Below are 14,490 nucleotides of genomic sequence, written 5' to 3'. Positions count from 1 at the left end.
TTGTTGGGTGTTCCAGCACAGTGCTCTGAGAGGATTCCAGGAGGCAGAGGCAGCGTGCACGAATCTCATGGCAGGCAGGCTGCAAGCTGATTAAAGCTTTCACTGTTCCCCAATTAAAGCGACGAGGGGGATTGAAACATTATGGCGAATGTGGAGGGTGAGCGCCGGCTGCCTGTCTTTTGATCAATCTGCTATGGAGAGAGAAAGGTCTACCACCAGGTCCGGAGAGTGTTCCCCAGGTTTTCTGTATTTTGGATGTGGACTTGGACTATAGACCTTTTATCAGTCTTATAGTTTTTTTTTAAATACTCTGTTTTTCACCCGATCTTTCTTGTATTTTTTTGTGCAGGGAGGGATACTTGGGGGTCGATGTACATGTTCCCTTTTTGCTGTTTTTTTGTGCAGGGAGGGGGGATTTGGGGTTTGATGTGCCTGTTCCGTTTTTGTTTGGTTTTTCAAGTCAAGTCAAGTCACTTTTTATTGTCATTTCGACCATAACTGTTGGTACAGTACACAGTAAAAACGAGACATCGTTTCTCAGGATCATAGTGCTACATGAACAATACAAAAACTACACTAAACTACATAAAAAACAACACAAAACTGCACTAGACTACAGACCTACCCAGGACTGCATAAAGTGCACAAAACAGTGCAAGCATTACAATAAATAATAAACAAGACAATATGCACAGTAGAGGGCAGTAGGTTGGTGTCAGTCCAGGCTCTGGGTATTAAGGAGTCTGATGGCTTGGGGGAAGAAACTGTTACATAGTCTGGTCGTGAGAGCCCAAATACTTCGGTGCTTTTTGCCAGATGGCAGGAGGGAGAAGAGTTCGTATGAGGGGTGTGTGGGGTCCTTAATGCTGTTTGCTTTACAGATGCAGCGTGTGGTGTAAATGTCTCTAATGGCGGGAAGAGAGACCCCGATGCTCTTCTCAGCTGACCTCACTATCCGCTGCAGGGTCTTGCGATCCGAGATGATGCAATTTCCGAACCAGGCAGTGGTGCAGCTGCTCAGGATGCTCTCAATACAACCTCAGTAGAATGTGGTGAGGATGAGAGGTGGGAGATGGACTTTTCTCAGCCTTCGCAGAAAGTAGAGATGCTGCTGGGCTTTCTTTGCTGTGGAGCTGGTGTTGAGGGACCAGGTGAGAATCTGCACCAGATGAACACCAAGAAATTTGGGGCTCTTAACGATCTCTACGGAGGAGTCATTGATGTTCAGCGGAGGGTGGTTGTTCCGTGTCCTGAAGTCAACAGCCATCTCTTTTGTTTAATTTACATTCAGAGACAGGTTGTTGGCTCTGCACCAGTCCGTTAGCCGCTGCACCTCCTCTCTGTATGCTGACTCATCATTCTTGCTGATTAGACTCATCACGGTCATGTCATCAGCGAACTTAATGATGTAGTTCGAGTTGTGTGTTGCAGCACAGATGTGGGTCAGCAGAGTGAATTGTGTGGAGCAGGGGGATACAGAGGTTGATGATTATGCTCCTTTCTTTTCTTTCATGGCTACCTGGAAACATAGAAACATAGAAAATAGGTGCAGGAGTAGGCCATTCGGCCCTTCAAGCCTGCACCGCCATTCAGTACGATCATGGCTGATCATCCAACTCAGAACCCTGTACCTGCCTTCTCTCCATACCCCCTGATCCCTTTAGCCACAAGGGCCATATCTAACTCCCTCTTAAATATAACCAATGAACTGGCCTGAACTGTTTCCTATGGCAGAGAATTCCACAGATTCACCACTCTCTGTGTGAAGAAGTTTTTCTTAATCTCGGTCCTAAAAGGCTTCCCCTTTATCCTTAAGCTGTGAACCCTCGTTCTGGACTTCCCCAACATTGGGAACAATCTTCCCGCATCTAGCCTGTCCAATCCCTTTAGAAGTTTATACGTTTCAATAAGATCCCCCCTCAATCTTCTAAATTCCCGAGAGTATAAGCCTAGCCGATCCAGTTTTTCATCATATGAAAGTCCTGCCATCTCAGGAATCAATCTGGTAAACCTTCTTTGTACTCCCTCTATGGCAAGAATGTCTTTCCTCAGACTAGGGGACCAAAACTGCACACAATACTCTAGGTGTGGTCTCACCAAGGCCTTGTACAACTGCAGTAGTACCTCCCTGCTCCTGTACTCGAATCCTCTTGCTATGAATGCCAGCATACCATTTGCCTTTTTCACCGCCTGCTGTACCTGCATGCCCACTTTCAATGACTGGTGTATAATGACACCCAGGTCTCGTTGCACCTCCCCTTTTCCTAATCGGCCACCATTCAGATCATAATCTGTTTTCCTGTTCTTGCCACCAAAGTGGATAACCTCACATTTATCCACATTAAGTTCCATCTGCCATGAATTTGCCCACTCACCTAACCTATCCAAGTCACCCTGCATCCTCTCAGCATCCTCCTCACAGCTAACACTGCCGCCCAGCTTCGTGTCATCCGCAAACTTGGAGATGCTGCATTTAATTTCCTCGTCTAAGTCATTAATATATATTGTAAACAACTGGGGTCCCAGCACTGAGCCCTGCGGTACCCCACTAGTCACTGCCTGCCATTCTGAAAAGGTCCCATTTATTCCCACTCTTTGCTTCCTGTCTGCCAACCAATTCTCTATCCACATCAATACCATACCCCCAATACCATGTGCTTTAAGTTTGCACACTAATCTCCTGTATGGGACCTTGTCAAAAGCCTTTTGAAAATCCAAATATACCACATCCACTGGTTCTCCCCTATCCACACTACTAGTTACATCCTCAAAGAATACTATGAGATTCGTCAGACATGATTTTCCTTTCACAAATCCATGCTGACTTTGTCCGATGATTTCTCCGCTTTCCAAATGTGCTGTTATCACATCCTTGATAACTGACTCTAGCATTTTCCCCACCACTGATGTCAGGCTTACCAGTCTATAATTCCCCGGTTTCTCTCTCCCTCCTTTTTTAAAAAGTGGGGTTACATTAGCCACCCTCCAATCCTCAGGAACTAGTCCAGAATCTAAAGAGTTTTGAAAAATTATCTCTAATGCATCCACTATTTCTTGGGCTACTTCCTTAAGCACTTTGGGATACAGACCATCTGGCCCTGGGGATTTAACTGCCTTCAATCCCTTCAATTTACCTAACACCACTTCCCTACTAACATGTATTTCCCTCAGTTCCTCCATCTCACTGGACCCTCGGTCCCCTACTATAGAAGAAGAATTTTAAGCTGTATATTTCCATAATAAGTAAACCTTTGAACCTTTTATTCAGGTTTATGGTAAAGTGTCTAGTTCTGTTTGCTCCTTTCTTGTTACTACTTTTGGGCAATTTTTGAATCGGGCCAGTCTGCACACAATGAATACTGAGCTGAAATGAACTGAAACATGCCTTTTGATTTTGGGTTCTATATTCTGTGTTTTCACTCCTTTTTTTTGTTGTTGCCATTTGTGTTTTTTTTTGGCACATAGTAGGGGATCTGATGTCAATACTTTTCTTTGAACAGGTTGGTTCCATTGTTCTTTGTTTCATGACTGTTTGTGGGGAAGGTGAATTTCAGGGTTGAATACTCTATATATACTTTGATAATAAATGTACCTTGAATATTCAATTCTATTTGATTCTAACACCTCCTCTGGCAGTCAGTTCAGATATCAATCACTCTGTGCAAGAAAAAGCTTATCCCTTAAAACTCCTTTTTCTTAACTTATACTCTCTGCTTGCAAAGAAGATCCGACTATTTATCCTGTCCATGCCTCATAATTTAATAGTTTATTTGGTTACTTTTCGGCTTCCTTTATTCTATTAAGTACACCCCCAGCCTTTCCATGTTCTCCCCATAATTAAAGTCTTCCTATCGAGACAACATCTGATGAATCTTCTTTGCATTTTGTCCAGCACAATCACACTTTTCCAATGGTGCGGCAGTCAGAAATGTACACAATACTTCAAATGCAGTGTTTTGTAAAGTTGCAATCTCCTAACTTTTATATTCTATGCCCCATCCAATGAATGCAAGCATGCCATGTGCCTTCTTCTCCAGGGATGTGAGGATATGAACCCCCAAGGTCCATCTGTGCACTGTTCATCAACGTTCCTCGTCGCCCTTTTGTTTACTGTGCACATCCTTCCACTATTTGATTTCCTGACATGCATCACCTTGCACTTTTCAAGATTAAAGCTGATCTACCAATGCTCTGCCTAACTTTTCATCTGATCTATATCCCTACGTCACTTAAGGCAATGCCTTGATATCCACATCACTAACATTTGTGTTGTCACATGAGTCTTTTGTTCTACTTGTGTACTTTTCTGTACAACCTTAATTTGCTTTACTTGCCAATGCTGCTTACATGATGATATGTGCCTGTGATGCTCCAAGTATTTCATTGTACCCGTACATACACGTAGTTGTGCATATGACAATACACTCCACTTTCATACCTCCAACATTCATTTCCAAGTCATTTACAGTATATCACAAATAACACTGGTTCCAGCACTGATCTGTGGTTCAATCAGAAAAAACATAATTCTGCCACAGCTCTCTGCTTCTAATCACCAAGCCAATTTTGGATCTTATTAATCAAATCACCTTGGATTCAAGATTGTCATTCAACCATAGCCATGAATCACGTTCCTCCAGAGCCAAGGTACAAAACACAGTCGTGCACAGCACAAGGCACATATAAAATAGTAGTAAACACATTATTGCATGAAAAAAAATAGCCCTAATCTCTGAGTCTATGATGTTGTTGGCAAGAACAAATCCACAGCGGTCCAACGAGGAATACAATCCAGCTGGTCTTGTACCCAGTGAACATGGAGGGCAGCATCGACAGGAGGGGACAAACCCCGACCCAGCATGAATACCGCTCCACACCGCCTTCAGTATCACTTCTCTTGAGCGGCTGCAACAAGCGACGAGGCCTAATCTGTGCTACAAATAAGGCCATGCAGCTCCTCTACCATCAGTCTCACCAATAAACCAGTAAACCGGACTTGCAGTATTCTACATTATCAATGTCCAACTTTTCATGTGGCTTAACATCTGGACCAGGCTACTATGTTGTGCCTTGTCAAATGCCTAAGGTCTATATATGCAACATCTAAGAATCATCAATCTTAGTTACCTCCTCATTCAAATTAGTGAGACAGGAATTCACCCACACAAACCTACGCAGGCTACCCCTGATCAGCCCTTGCCTTTCCAAATGCACATCCCTTAGAAAAGCATTTTCTCCACTATTTTTTCTACCACTGACATTAGGCTCGCTGTCTACAGTTACCTGGCTGACTTCTCCTGCCCTCTTAAAGAAAGGAACAATATTAGTATTTTGTTTATTAAGGAATGTAATGTTAGCATGAATTCATTATCTTCCATGCCCTTTCCTTGGTAAATACATGTGAGAAGTATTCATTTAGGAGCTCATCCACATCTTCTGGTTCTCCATAGTTTACTCCTTTGTCCACCAAGACCCACACTTTCGCTGTTTACGCTTTGCTTCCTATATTTAGAGAACGTAAAACACTTTCTCAATAGGTAGCCAAAGGATATATATCTGACTGAAAATGAACAAAATCTGAGATGTTAAAATTGTTGCATTAACTATATATTGCCTACAACAGCATACTATCCAGGGTAGGATCTGTTGGACATTCACATCCTGTTATCAAGGGCACTCCTTGGCTACTGTGCATACCATCTTTCTCATGAGGTGTAAGGGCAGTAAGTACATGGCAACAAATTACTTGCAAGGTCCCTTTCCAGAAAAACAGGGAAATAATTGTTAACCCGTCATCATACCCAAGTCAGAAGTTATATTTATGTTTTTTCTTGTCAACGTGCCTGTGAAGTTGCTGCCAAGTAAGGTCTGCAAGCTTTTCAATACCCTTGTGCAAATATATATTTGTGCTACTTTGACTTTGACCATCCATGCAAAAACAGGAGAAAAGTACTGTATTGCTATTATGCAAACAGGTGCCTTCTTAACATTCTTTTAAGTACAATAAAACCCGACCTTGCCAATAATACCACTTCACGAAGTTAATTTCAATGTTTAAAATATAATCTGCCCCGTTTAGTAAACGAATTCCACTTTAAGACAAAAGAAGTTAGGCGCAAAAATCAACTTTGTCTTTTTAAGCGCCGTGCCTTTTTTTTCCCACGGGCAAACTATCCCAGGAATGTTAAGCACGCAAAACGCAATGACCTCCAGAATGGGGCGAGAGACTTCGGAATGCTGCGCAGACGCAGTCCTGGGGCTGGCTCCCACCCACCGCCCCGCGACTGGAAGACGACGCGTGCGCAGTTGCGATCAATGGTCCCTCAGCAGCTACTTTTTTTTCCCCCCTTCTCGGGCTTGAAACGTTGCGCACGCGCACAGAGGCACTCGGCGGACCCCTTATTTAACAAGCGGGCAGAGAGAGAGAGAGAGAGAGAAAAAAGGGGAGCGCGCGAGCCGGGGTCTACGCACCTGTCGCGCGGATCCACCCAGCTGGTCTGCTTGGTGTTGTGGTCGATGTAGTACGGCTTGCCATCGTAATCCGTGGCCTCCTCCCAGCCGGGCGGCAGGGGCAACTCTCCACCGCCCTCTTTATTCGACTTGGGCATAGCGAGCAGCAGGTTGTCCTGAAATCAAGCCGCTCCATAGGAAAGTGGAAGGGGCGGAGGGAGAGACACCGAGTGCTGCTCGGCTCCTCGAATCGGTAGCTTCCCCTCTCCCCGCCTCGCTTTCCGCCGGCGATTAACGGGGGGATGACGATGGTGATCGAAGGCTGCTTCTCCTCCTCCTCACGCTATGGCCTCCATGTTTGTTTAGCCGGCGCTGGGAGGGAGCGAACAGCCCCGCGTTCGATCCCCTGACCCCCTCCGCGCTTCGCACACCCGCAGTACTGAATCAGTTCCCTTCAGCACCACCTTCCGAAACGCGCGCACACAAAAAGCTTTCCAACGGCTAGAGTTTCCCTATTTCATTCTTTTTTTCCCGGTGCTGTTATTAATAGTAAAGAGTCTCTTTAGTCTTGGCTCTTCCAACTGGGGTGCGTTTCTCCCCTTTTTTTCCTCTCCGCCCGATGCCGAAAAGCCCCGCTTCCCAGGGCTCGCGACTTACAACATGACGTCATACAGGTTGTCAGTCAGGTACATCGCTGTCGTAATTACCATAAAAGAGGCGTCGCGACTTTTGCTCCTTGCCGTAATGCCCTTAAAACCCTGCCGAGTTCTTCCGTTCTTGTAATTGCTGCCCTTCTCCCTTTCCAACCTCAAAGTAGAAGGGAGGTAGACGGATTGGGTGCAGGGAAAAGATCTGCTCCGAATTGTTTGAATAACACAGCAGATGGTGGGGGTGAATGGTCCAGTCCTACATATTCTTCTGCTGTAACAATACTCTCCTGATCTTAAATGATCCCGCTTATTTTCAACCCTTATATTCGGGTTGCAGGAAAGTACTTGCACGAAAGGGAAAGCCAAACAAGTTCCAGGCGTTGGAATGGTTAGCACAGGTAAATAAGTCTGAATGACTTATTCCCGTGCAATATGTTTCCCTGAAAATACCGGTACGTACATGCACATACACAGTGACTGAAAGGGAAGGGATCATATTACTTTGTAAGTTTCTACAGAAAACATAATGGTTTGTAAGAGGTTGCTAGATTGGCCAGTGAAGTGGGAGGCAAATGGCTGATGCAATTGTATGTGCTTATTAGAAAATTGGATGAACATGTGCAGCAGTGTAATGTCTACATGGTCAAGTTCAGAAGGTGTTTAGCACAGAGGGCCCTGGAGGTATCTATTTACAAATCCTTGACAATACAAAAACAAAATGAAATGGAAGTTTCAGATATCAAATGTGATGTTGGTATTGGATTTTATAAATGGAGATATTTAATTTCAGAATAAAGAAACCTTTGTAAAAATATTACATGACTACATTGTAAAGTTTGAAACAGCAACAAGATTGTGAAGATGAAAAGGAAGCTTAATAGATGAAACCATGGATACCGATGATTATCTGAAATTTTTTATTATCACGGATTGATACAGAAGTTGTCCATTTTATCTATCAACTTTATTTACACCCATAGATCTTGTCCGACCTCCTGAGTTTTGTGTGTCGCTCCAGATTCCAGCACTTGCAGTCTCTTCCGTTTCCATTTTGTCTGTTGTGACTTTGTTTCCTGTTTGGCAATACTATTTAATGCATATCATTCACCCTGTTCTTTTCCCACAACCTTTATTATTTTTATCCTTTTGAGTATTTAACCAGTTCATTTTTAAAATTGACTTTGTGAATTTACTTCTAATTTACACAGGCACTGCTTTCTTGTTTAACAATGCAAACAAAATTCCTCATTTGCTTACTGAAAACAAAATAAGGTGAGAGTTAATGAGGATGCTTAAAATAATGAAAGTTTTCATAAAATATTTACAGTGAAGCTATACATAATGAGAAGCAAAGTTAACAAGAGCTCATAAATACATAATTACTGGGAAAACAACTGGAAGGGAAGAGAATATTTCTCCCACACCGTTTAGATATGGAACCTGCTGCCCAAAGGTAGATTCTTCAGCAACTTCTGATAAATTGTATTTGACTTGGCTACTCTCACCTTGCCTGCTGTGTACTTGCCACATTTCTTATTTATATTGTAGGCTGAACTGGTCATGATCCCGTAGAGGTCAATTCTATAAAGAAAGGGAAGGATGAAAAACCAGGGTCAGAAATGGTTCAAATTTGTACAAAATTGGCATTCTATTTTTCTGGGAGTACAATTTTTTTTAATGGGTCAGACCAAGTCAATCTCTGATGTGGCAGGGCATGTAATTATGCTGCTGCTAGTTTGTTTTGTCTTTGCACATTTAGGTATATAATATGTATGCTCTGTGTGGCAAAATGATGGAAACTAGTCATCTGTGACCTTTCTGAATGTGGTATCTCCTTTGTCCTTTTGAAAATGTCTGAAGTTAACAATGTAAGGACAGAAAGGGGTTTAGAGTGGGTAAACTCACTGGCAAATAATGATGAGAAAGATTTGAAAAAATAGTTTGGAATAAAACATGAGATTAATTATCTTCAATAGTTAACAAATGAATAAATATTCATGTATCACAATTGAGTCTCATCGCTTGTAAAAGTTCATTTTTAAGGGCAGCGTTTTCACAGTAATTAGCATAAATTCATTTATCGATAGCTTTAAGGATTGACAGCTTCAAATTCCCTGGTGTGAACATTACCAATTGCATGCTCTGGTCCAACTATGTTGATGTCACAGTAAAAAAAAAGAACACCAACACCTCTGCTTCCTCAGGAGCCTAAAGAAATTTGGCATGTCCCCATGGACCCTTATCAATTTTATTGATGCACCATAGAAAGTGTTCTATCTGGATGTATAATGACTTGGTATGGCAGCTGCTTCTTTGCCCATGACTACGAGGAACTGCAGAGAGTTGTGGACACAGCTCAGCACATGACAGAAACCAACCTCCCATCTATGGATTCTGTCTATACTTCTCTCTGTCTCAGTAAAGCAGCCAGCATAATCAAAGCACCTGTCTTTGTTCCAGCAGTAACTCCTCCCCTATTGCTATCAGTAGCTCCCCATGAGCAATGCATGTCCCTTTCACAAAATAAAGATTTAGTCTACCAAAGTCTGCCTCACTGCCTAAAATCAAAAAATATCAAATGTTTATTGGCGAATTGTATGCATTCGTTCTCTATCACCATTGAGTTAGCCTTGAGTTTTATTTGTAGGATTAATTCTACAGTAACGCTGTGTAGGGATTCTAAATCTTCAGATCTCATAGAACTGTTAGTGGAAATATACAGTATATCTGGCACATTCATAAATTTAAAAGAAGCAGCACATTGCACCTTTTGACATTTGGATTAATGTTTGAATTTCTGAATCCATTTGGCAATAAGATGATGTTGAGTTTTCAGGACCTGAATCAAGGAAAGTAAACCATTCACCATTTCATCCAACTGCAATGGGATCCTACCAGCAGTCACATATTTCTTGTCCTTTCCCCATTACATTGAACACAGAAACCACTCTCTCTGTGACTTCTGGTTCACTCATCCCTGCTCACCTCCCTTGCATTTTGCCTTCAACTGCAGGAGATGCAAATCTTGCCCCCGAACATCCTCCCTTGCCACTTTAGCACTTCCAGGGGAGGCAGAGGTGCATGTGTACTTCCTCCAACCTCATCTATCACATTTTATACTTGTGATGTGGCCTCCTTTTACATCAGCAAGACTAGGCTTAGACAAGGTGATTGTTCTGCGGAGCATCTGTCCTCTGTCTGCAACAGCAATCTTGAATTTACAGTCATACATAATTTCAGTTCCTCTAATCCCACACCAACCTGTCTAGCCTCTGGCTTTTTCACTACTATGGTGAGACCAACCGCAACATAGAACACTTCATATTTCATTTGTGTAGCCTACAATGCAAAGGTACAGGCATTGACTTTTCTAGTTTTAAGTAATCCACACTGCTGTATTCCATAGCATTTCCATTGTTTCAGCTGTAGCAGGCTGAAATGGAAATACTTGATGTTGTCCATCTGAGCTGCTCGCAGGAGTCACCTTTTCAATGGTGCCCCAGAAGTACAATCTGACTTCTGAATGGAAATTGAACCCATGAACATTACCTCACTACTTTTTAAAAAATTTCTGTTTGCACTAGCTGTTAAATTAGCTGTTATATATATTTACTGTAATTGTTTTGTTTTCAGTATTTGTATGTATTGCGTTGTACTGCTGCAGCATAGTTAACAAATTTCACAACATGTGCTGGTGATATTAAACCTGACTTTGATTGGCCACCCAGGTTCATTCTCCTCTTGTTCACTTCTAAAGTCCTAAAGTGGTGAGGGAGGGACAAGACTTGTGTTTCCTATTGAATATTGAAACGCCATGATAGAGTGGAATATGGAGAGGGTGTTTCCTATGGAAGGCAAGTCTAAAACCCAAAACACAGCCTCAGAATAGAGGAACTTCCCTTTAGAACAAGAATGAGGAAGAATTTCTTGAGCCGGAGGATGGTGAATCTGTGGAATTCATTGTCAAGGACAGCTGTGGAGGCTAAGATATTGAGTATATTTAAAGCAGAAGTTGATAGGCTCTTAATTAGGACATCAAAGGTTATGGCGAGAAGGCAGGGGAATGGGATTGAGAGGGATAATAAATCAGCCATGATGGAATGGTGGAGCACACTCAATAGGCTGTGATCTAATTATGCTCCTATATCTTATGGTCTTCTAATCTTCACCCCATCCTTCTCTGCTACCTAGATTCATTACCCTCACCAACCTGAACCCATCTGCCCAACTTGCACACACCTACCCATCTGGGTTTTTTCTACTTTAGCTTTCTTTTTCTGGGCCCTTCCCATATCCGGTTCCAGCTGCCCTTTATCGCTCTTTTATCTAATTCCACATATCACCTTCTCTCTTTCCCCCTCTCCCACTTGGCTCTATTTGCCCATCATGGCCCACCTGATGTTTCTACTTATCACCTACCAGGTCCCGTTTTACCCTTCATCTCTGAACTGTTTATCTTCCCTCCATACTCTCAGTCCCAGTGCAGGATCTTGACCCAAAACATTGACCATACCTTTGCCTCCATTATAAGATGTTGCTTGATCCACTGGGTTTCTTCAGGAGCTTGTTGTTTTGCTCCAGATTCCAGCACCTGTGTCTCCAAATTAAACTCTCATATTGATTAACCTTAGTCTGTATATTTCTTTTAATTTCCACAATCCTTAATAAAAAGAAAAATTCAGATATCATTGCCTGTGAAGTCAACAAACTAGTTTTTGGGGTACGTCACTAGATTTTGGTGTCATCACCAGATGTTAGGTCGAGCCATATTATCTTACACATATGCTGATAAGACCAGAGTGACACATACAAAATACTGGAGGATCTCAGCAGGTCATGAAGAGCCTTGGCCTGAAATGACAATACTGCCTGACCTAAATTCCCTCATGTGTGTCACTCTGGATTTGCTGCATCTGCAGAATCTGTGGTTTATTTATTTATTGAGATATAGTGCAAATAGGCCTTTCTGGTCCTTTGAACCACACTGCCCAGCAATCCCCTGATTTAATTCCAGCCTAATTATGGGATTATTTCCAATGACCAATTAGCTATCAACTGGTGCGTCTTTGGACTGTGGGAGGAAACCCACGTAGTCACAGGGAGAACATATAAACTTCTTACAGGCAGTGGTGGAATTGAACTCAGGTGACCTTTACTGTAAAAGGGTTGTGCTAGCCACTATGCTACAATGATCTGTTGATAAGACCAGCTTGGGACATGATGCTTCAAAGTGACACACATTGCAGACATTACACTTAAGTCAGAACATGGTGAATGGTTGGACATTTCAATGCGCTAACGTTTGATGATGTGGCTTACATTTTCGTCATGGGATGATAGTGGTCTTAAAGCAAGTGGGAACCTCAGACTGGAGGAAGAAGAAGCTGTCTGTGAATATCCCTACCAGCTGATCTGCGCAGGGGTAAGAAGAGTAGGTGATGAACAGATTAGTAAGAGTGGGAAGGTAATGGAATTGGAAGCAAAATGTGATGGTGAGAAGAAGGAGCAGAAAATGAGAAGGGAATTCTAAAGAATAGAGATAGGACAAAGTAGAGAGGAGAGGAGACTGGGAAGAAACAAAAAAGAAACAGAAGAAAGGAAGGTAAAATTGAAGGGAAAGGTAAAAGAGTAACAGATAACAATGTGGGAGAAAAAGAGGACATAAGAGAAGGAAGAATAGATGTGAGTAGAGAAGAAAAGATAAAAATATATCAGAAAGGGGAAGAGCATGGTGAAAAGAAATGGTAAAGCAGTAAGATGGTGAGGAACAGAGAGGGAAATAAAAGTGAGAAAAGAAATGCTTTGTTTAATTTTAAGCATTCTGCAATAATAGTGTTTCATCTTTGCTACATTACTGCCAATCACTTTTATCCATCTTTTAATTCCTTTCCTCTGTTGCTAGCCATTCACCAATGAAAGTGATGGCTTCTCCAGGTACTGCTGCTGTGTGGCAGAACGTATGAAAGTTGCTATTAATATCCTGGTGACAGTTTTCAAACATGTTAAAATAAGATGTGTAAAGAATCTGCAGGAGGTCAGCTATACACAAAAGCATCAAATTCTGTCAAGAATTGAAAATAGACTAAAGAGTCAGTGACCCAGATGCTGCCCCTCATCTCATGTTATGGTGCACTTTGCATACATCATGCATTAAACAGAAAGCCCTTGTGTCTGATTGCACCATGTGACACATTTCACAATGAATGGAGCATTTTCTTAATGAGGCTATTCTGATACATTAGCCACAAAACACTGGCTGGGCAGCTGGAAGTCATTATGGTATAATGCATTGTTCCTTTTCATCATGCAAAAAAATCACAACTATTTTCTAAAACTATTTGTATGAACTGAGACCCCCGAATTGTGAAAGGATAGTTGGAAAGCAAAGGGTTCTTCACAAAGTAAATTCTGAGAACAGAATATAGAACTTATTTCCCGAACAAGTAGTTTCAGCTGAATATTTTATAAACAGTTCAATGGTAAGAGGAATGTAGAGGCAAATATAATGAGGACAGATATATCTTGGAATTCTTTTTTGAGCAAAAGAGAATCGAAGAAATCCATGCAACAGTGCTGTTTAATCCGTGTGTGACGGTTTACTCAGTTTATGAAATGGATAAATGGAGTAAATTACTCTCCAGGAACTGTTTATACAGGCTAAAATAGGACATATTTAGCATTATGCATTATTTCTGGTGCACTGTGTTCACAACATATCTCTGAAAGGAACAAAACAAGGTGATAAAGCTTTTAGAATCATGGAGCAGCACAACACAAAGAAGCTTTTCAGTCCATCATACCAATGACATCTTATTAAAAGGGTTATCTAATTAGTCTCACAAACCTGCTCTATTGCCAAAATAATGCAAATCCTTTCCTTTCAACTATTCATTAATTCATCTTTTGAAATATATGCTTAGAAAATGGATTATGTAACATGTTTTCTAGCTCTATAGGTCTCAATACATACAGACTTTCAAATGCAGTGAATAATTATATTGCACTTAGGATGGGAAATGCTCTGTTAGTTCCCATTATGAGAGGATTTGAATAATGGAGTAAGGAAGTCTAATTGCAATTGTACATGGCCTTGTTGAGTGATAACCTGGAATGTTGTGTATAGTTTAGGAAAGAATATACTTGTTACAGAGATAATTAAGCAAAGATTGATTAGACTGGATTCAAAGATACTGAGCTTACTGTATGAGAGAGATTGAGTACAAATTTTTAGAAGTTACAAGAACGAAAGGAAATCTCATCAAAGCATATAACGTTCTTTATAGGCTTGACAATATAAATGCAAGGAAGGTGGAAGTCTAAGAGCAGGGAGACATCATTTCAAATGAAGGAGTAGGCTTATTAGGCCTGTGATGAGAAGTAATGTCTGCAT

The 14,490-nt window shown here is 41.6% G+C and overlaps 1 protein-coding gene across 1 annotated transcript in view; it reads right to left on the bottom strand.

Annotated features, from left to right (window-relative positions):
• LOC134349201 (protein KIBRA-like) overlaps positions 1–7,109 on the bottom strand; it is a 102,653-nt gene extending 95,544 nt beyond the window's left edge. The window contains exon 1 of the mRNA XM_063053179.1: positions 6,472–7,109. Within this exon, the coding sequence (XP_062909249.1) occupies positions 6,472–6,608 (137 nt within the window). The 5' untranslated portion in view covers positions 6,609–7,109. The remainder of the gene's footprint in view (positions 1–6,471) is intronic.
• Between the last annotated feature and the right edge of the window lie 7,381 nt (positions 7,110–14,490).

This window comes from Mobula hypostoma, chromosome 7 (genome assembly GCF_963921235.1).
Source record: "Mobula hypostoma chromosome 7, sMobHyp1.1, whole genome shotgun sequence".
Lineage (NCBI taxonomy): Eukaryota > Metazoa > Chordata > Chondrichthyes > Myliobatiformes > Myliobatidae > Mobula > Mobula hypostoma.
The sequence above is the reverse complement of the archived record's forward strand: the minus strand, read 5'-3'. Positions and strand labels throughout refer to the sequence as shown.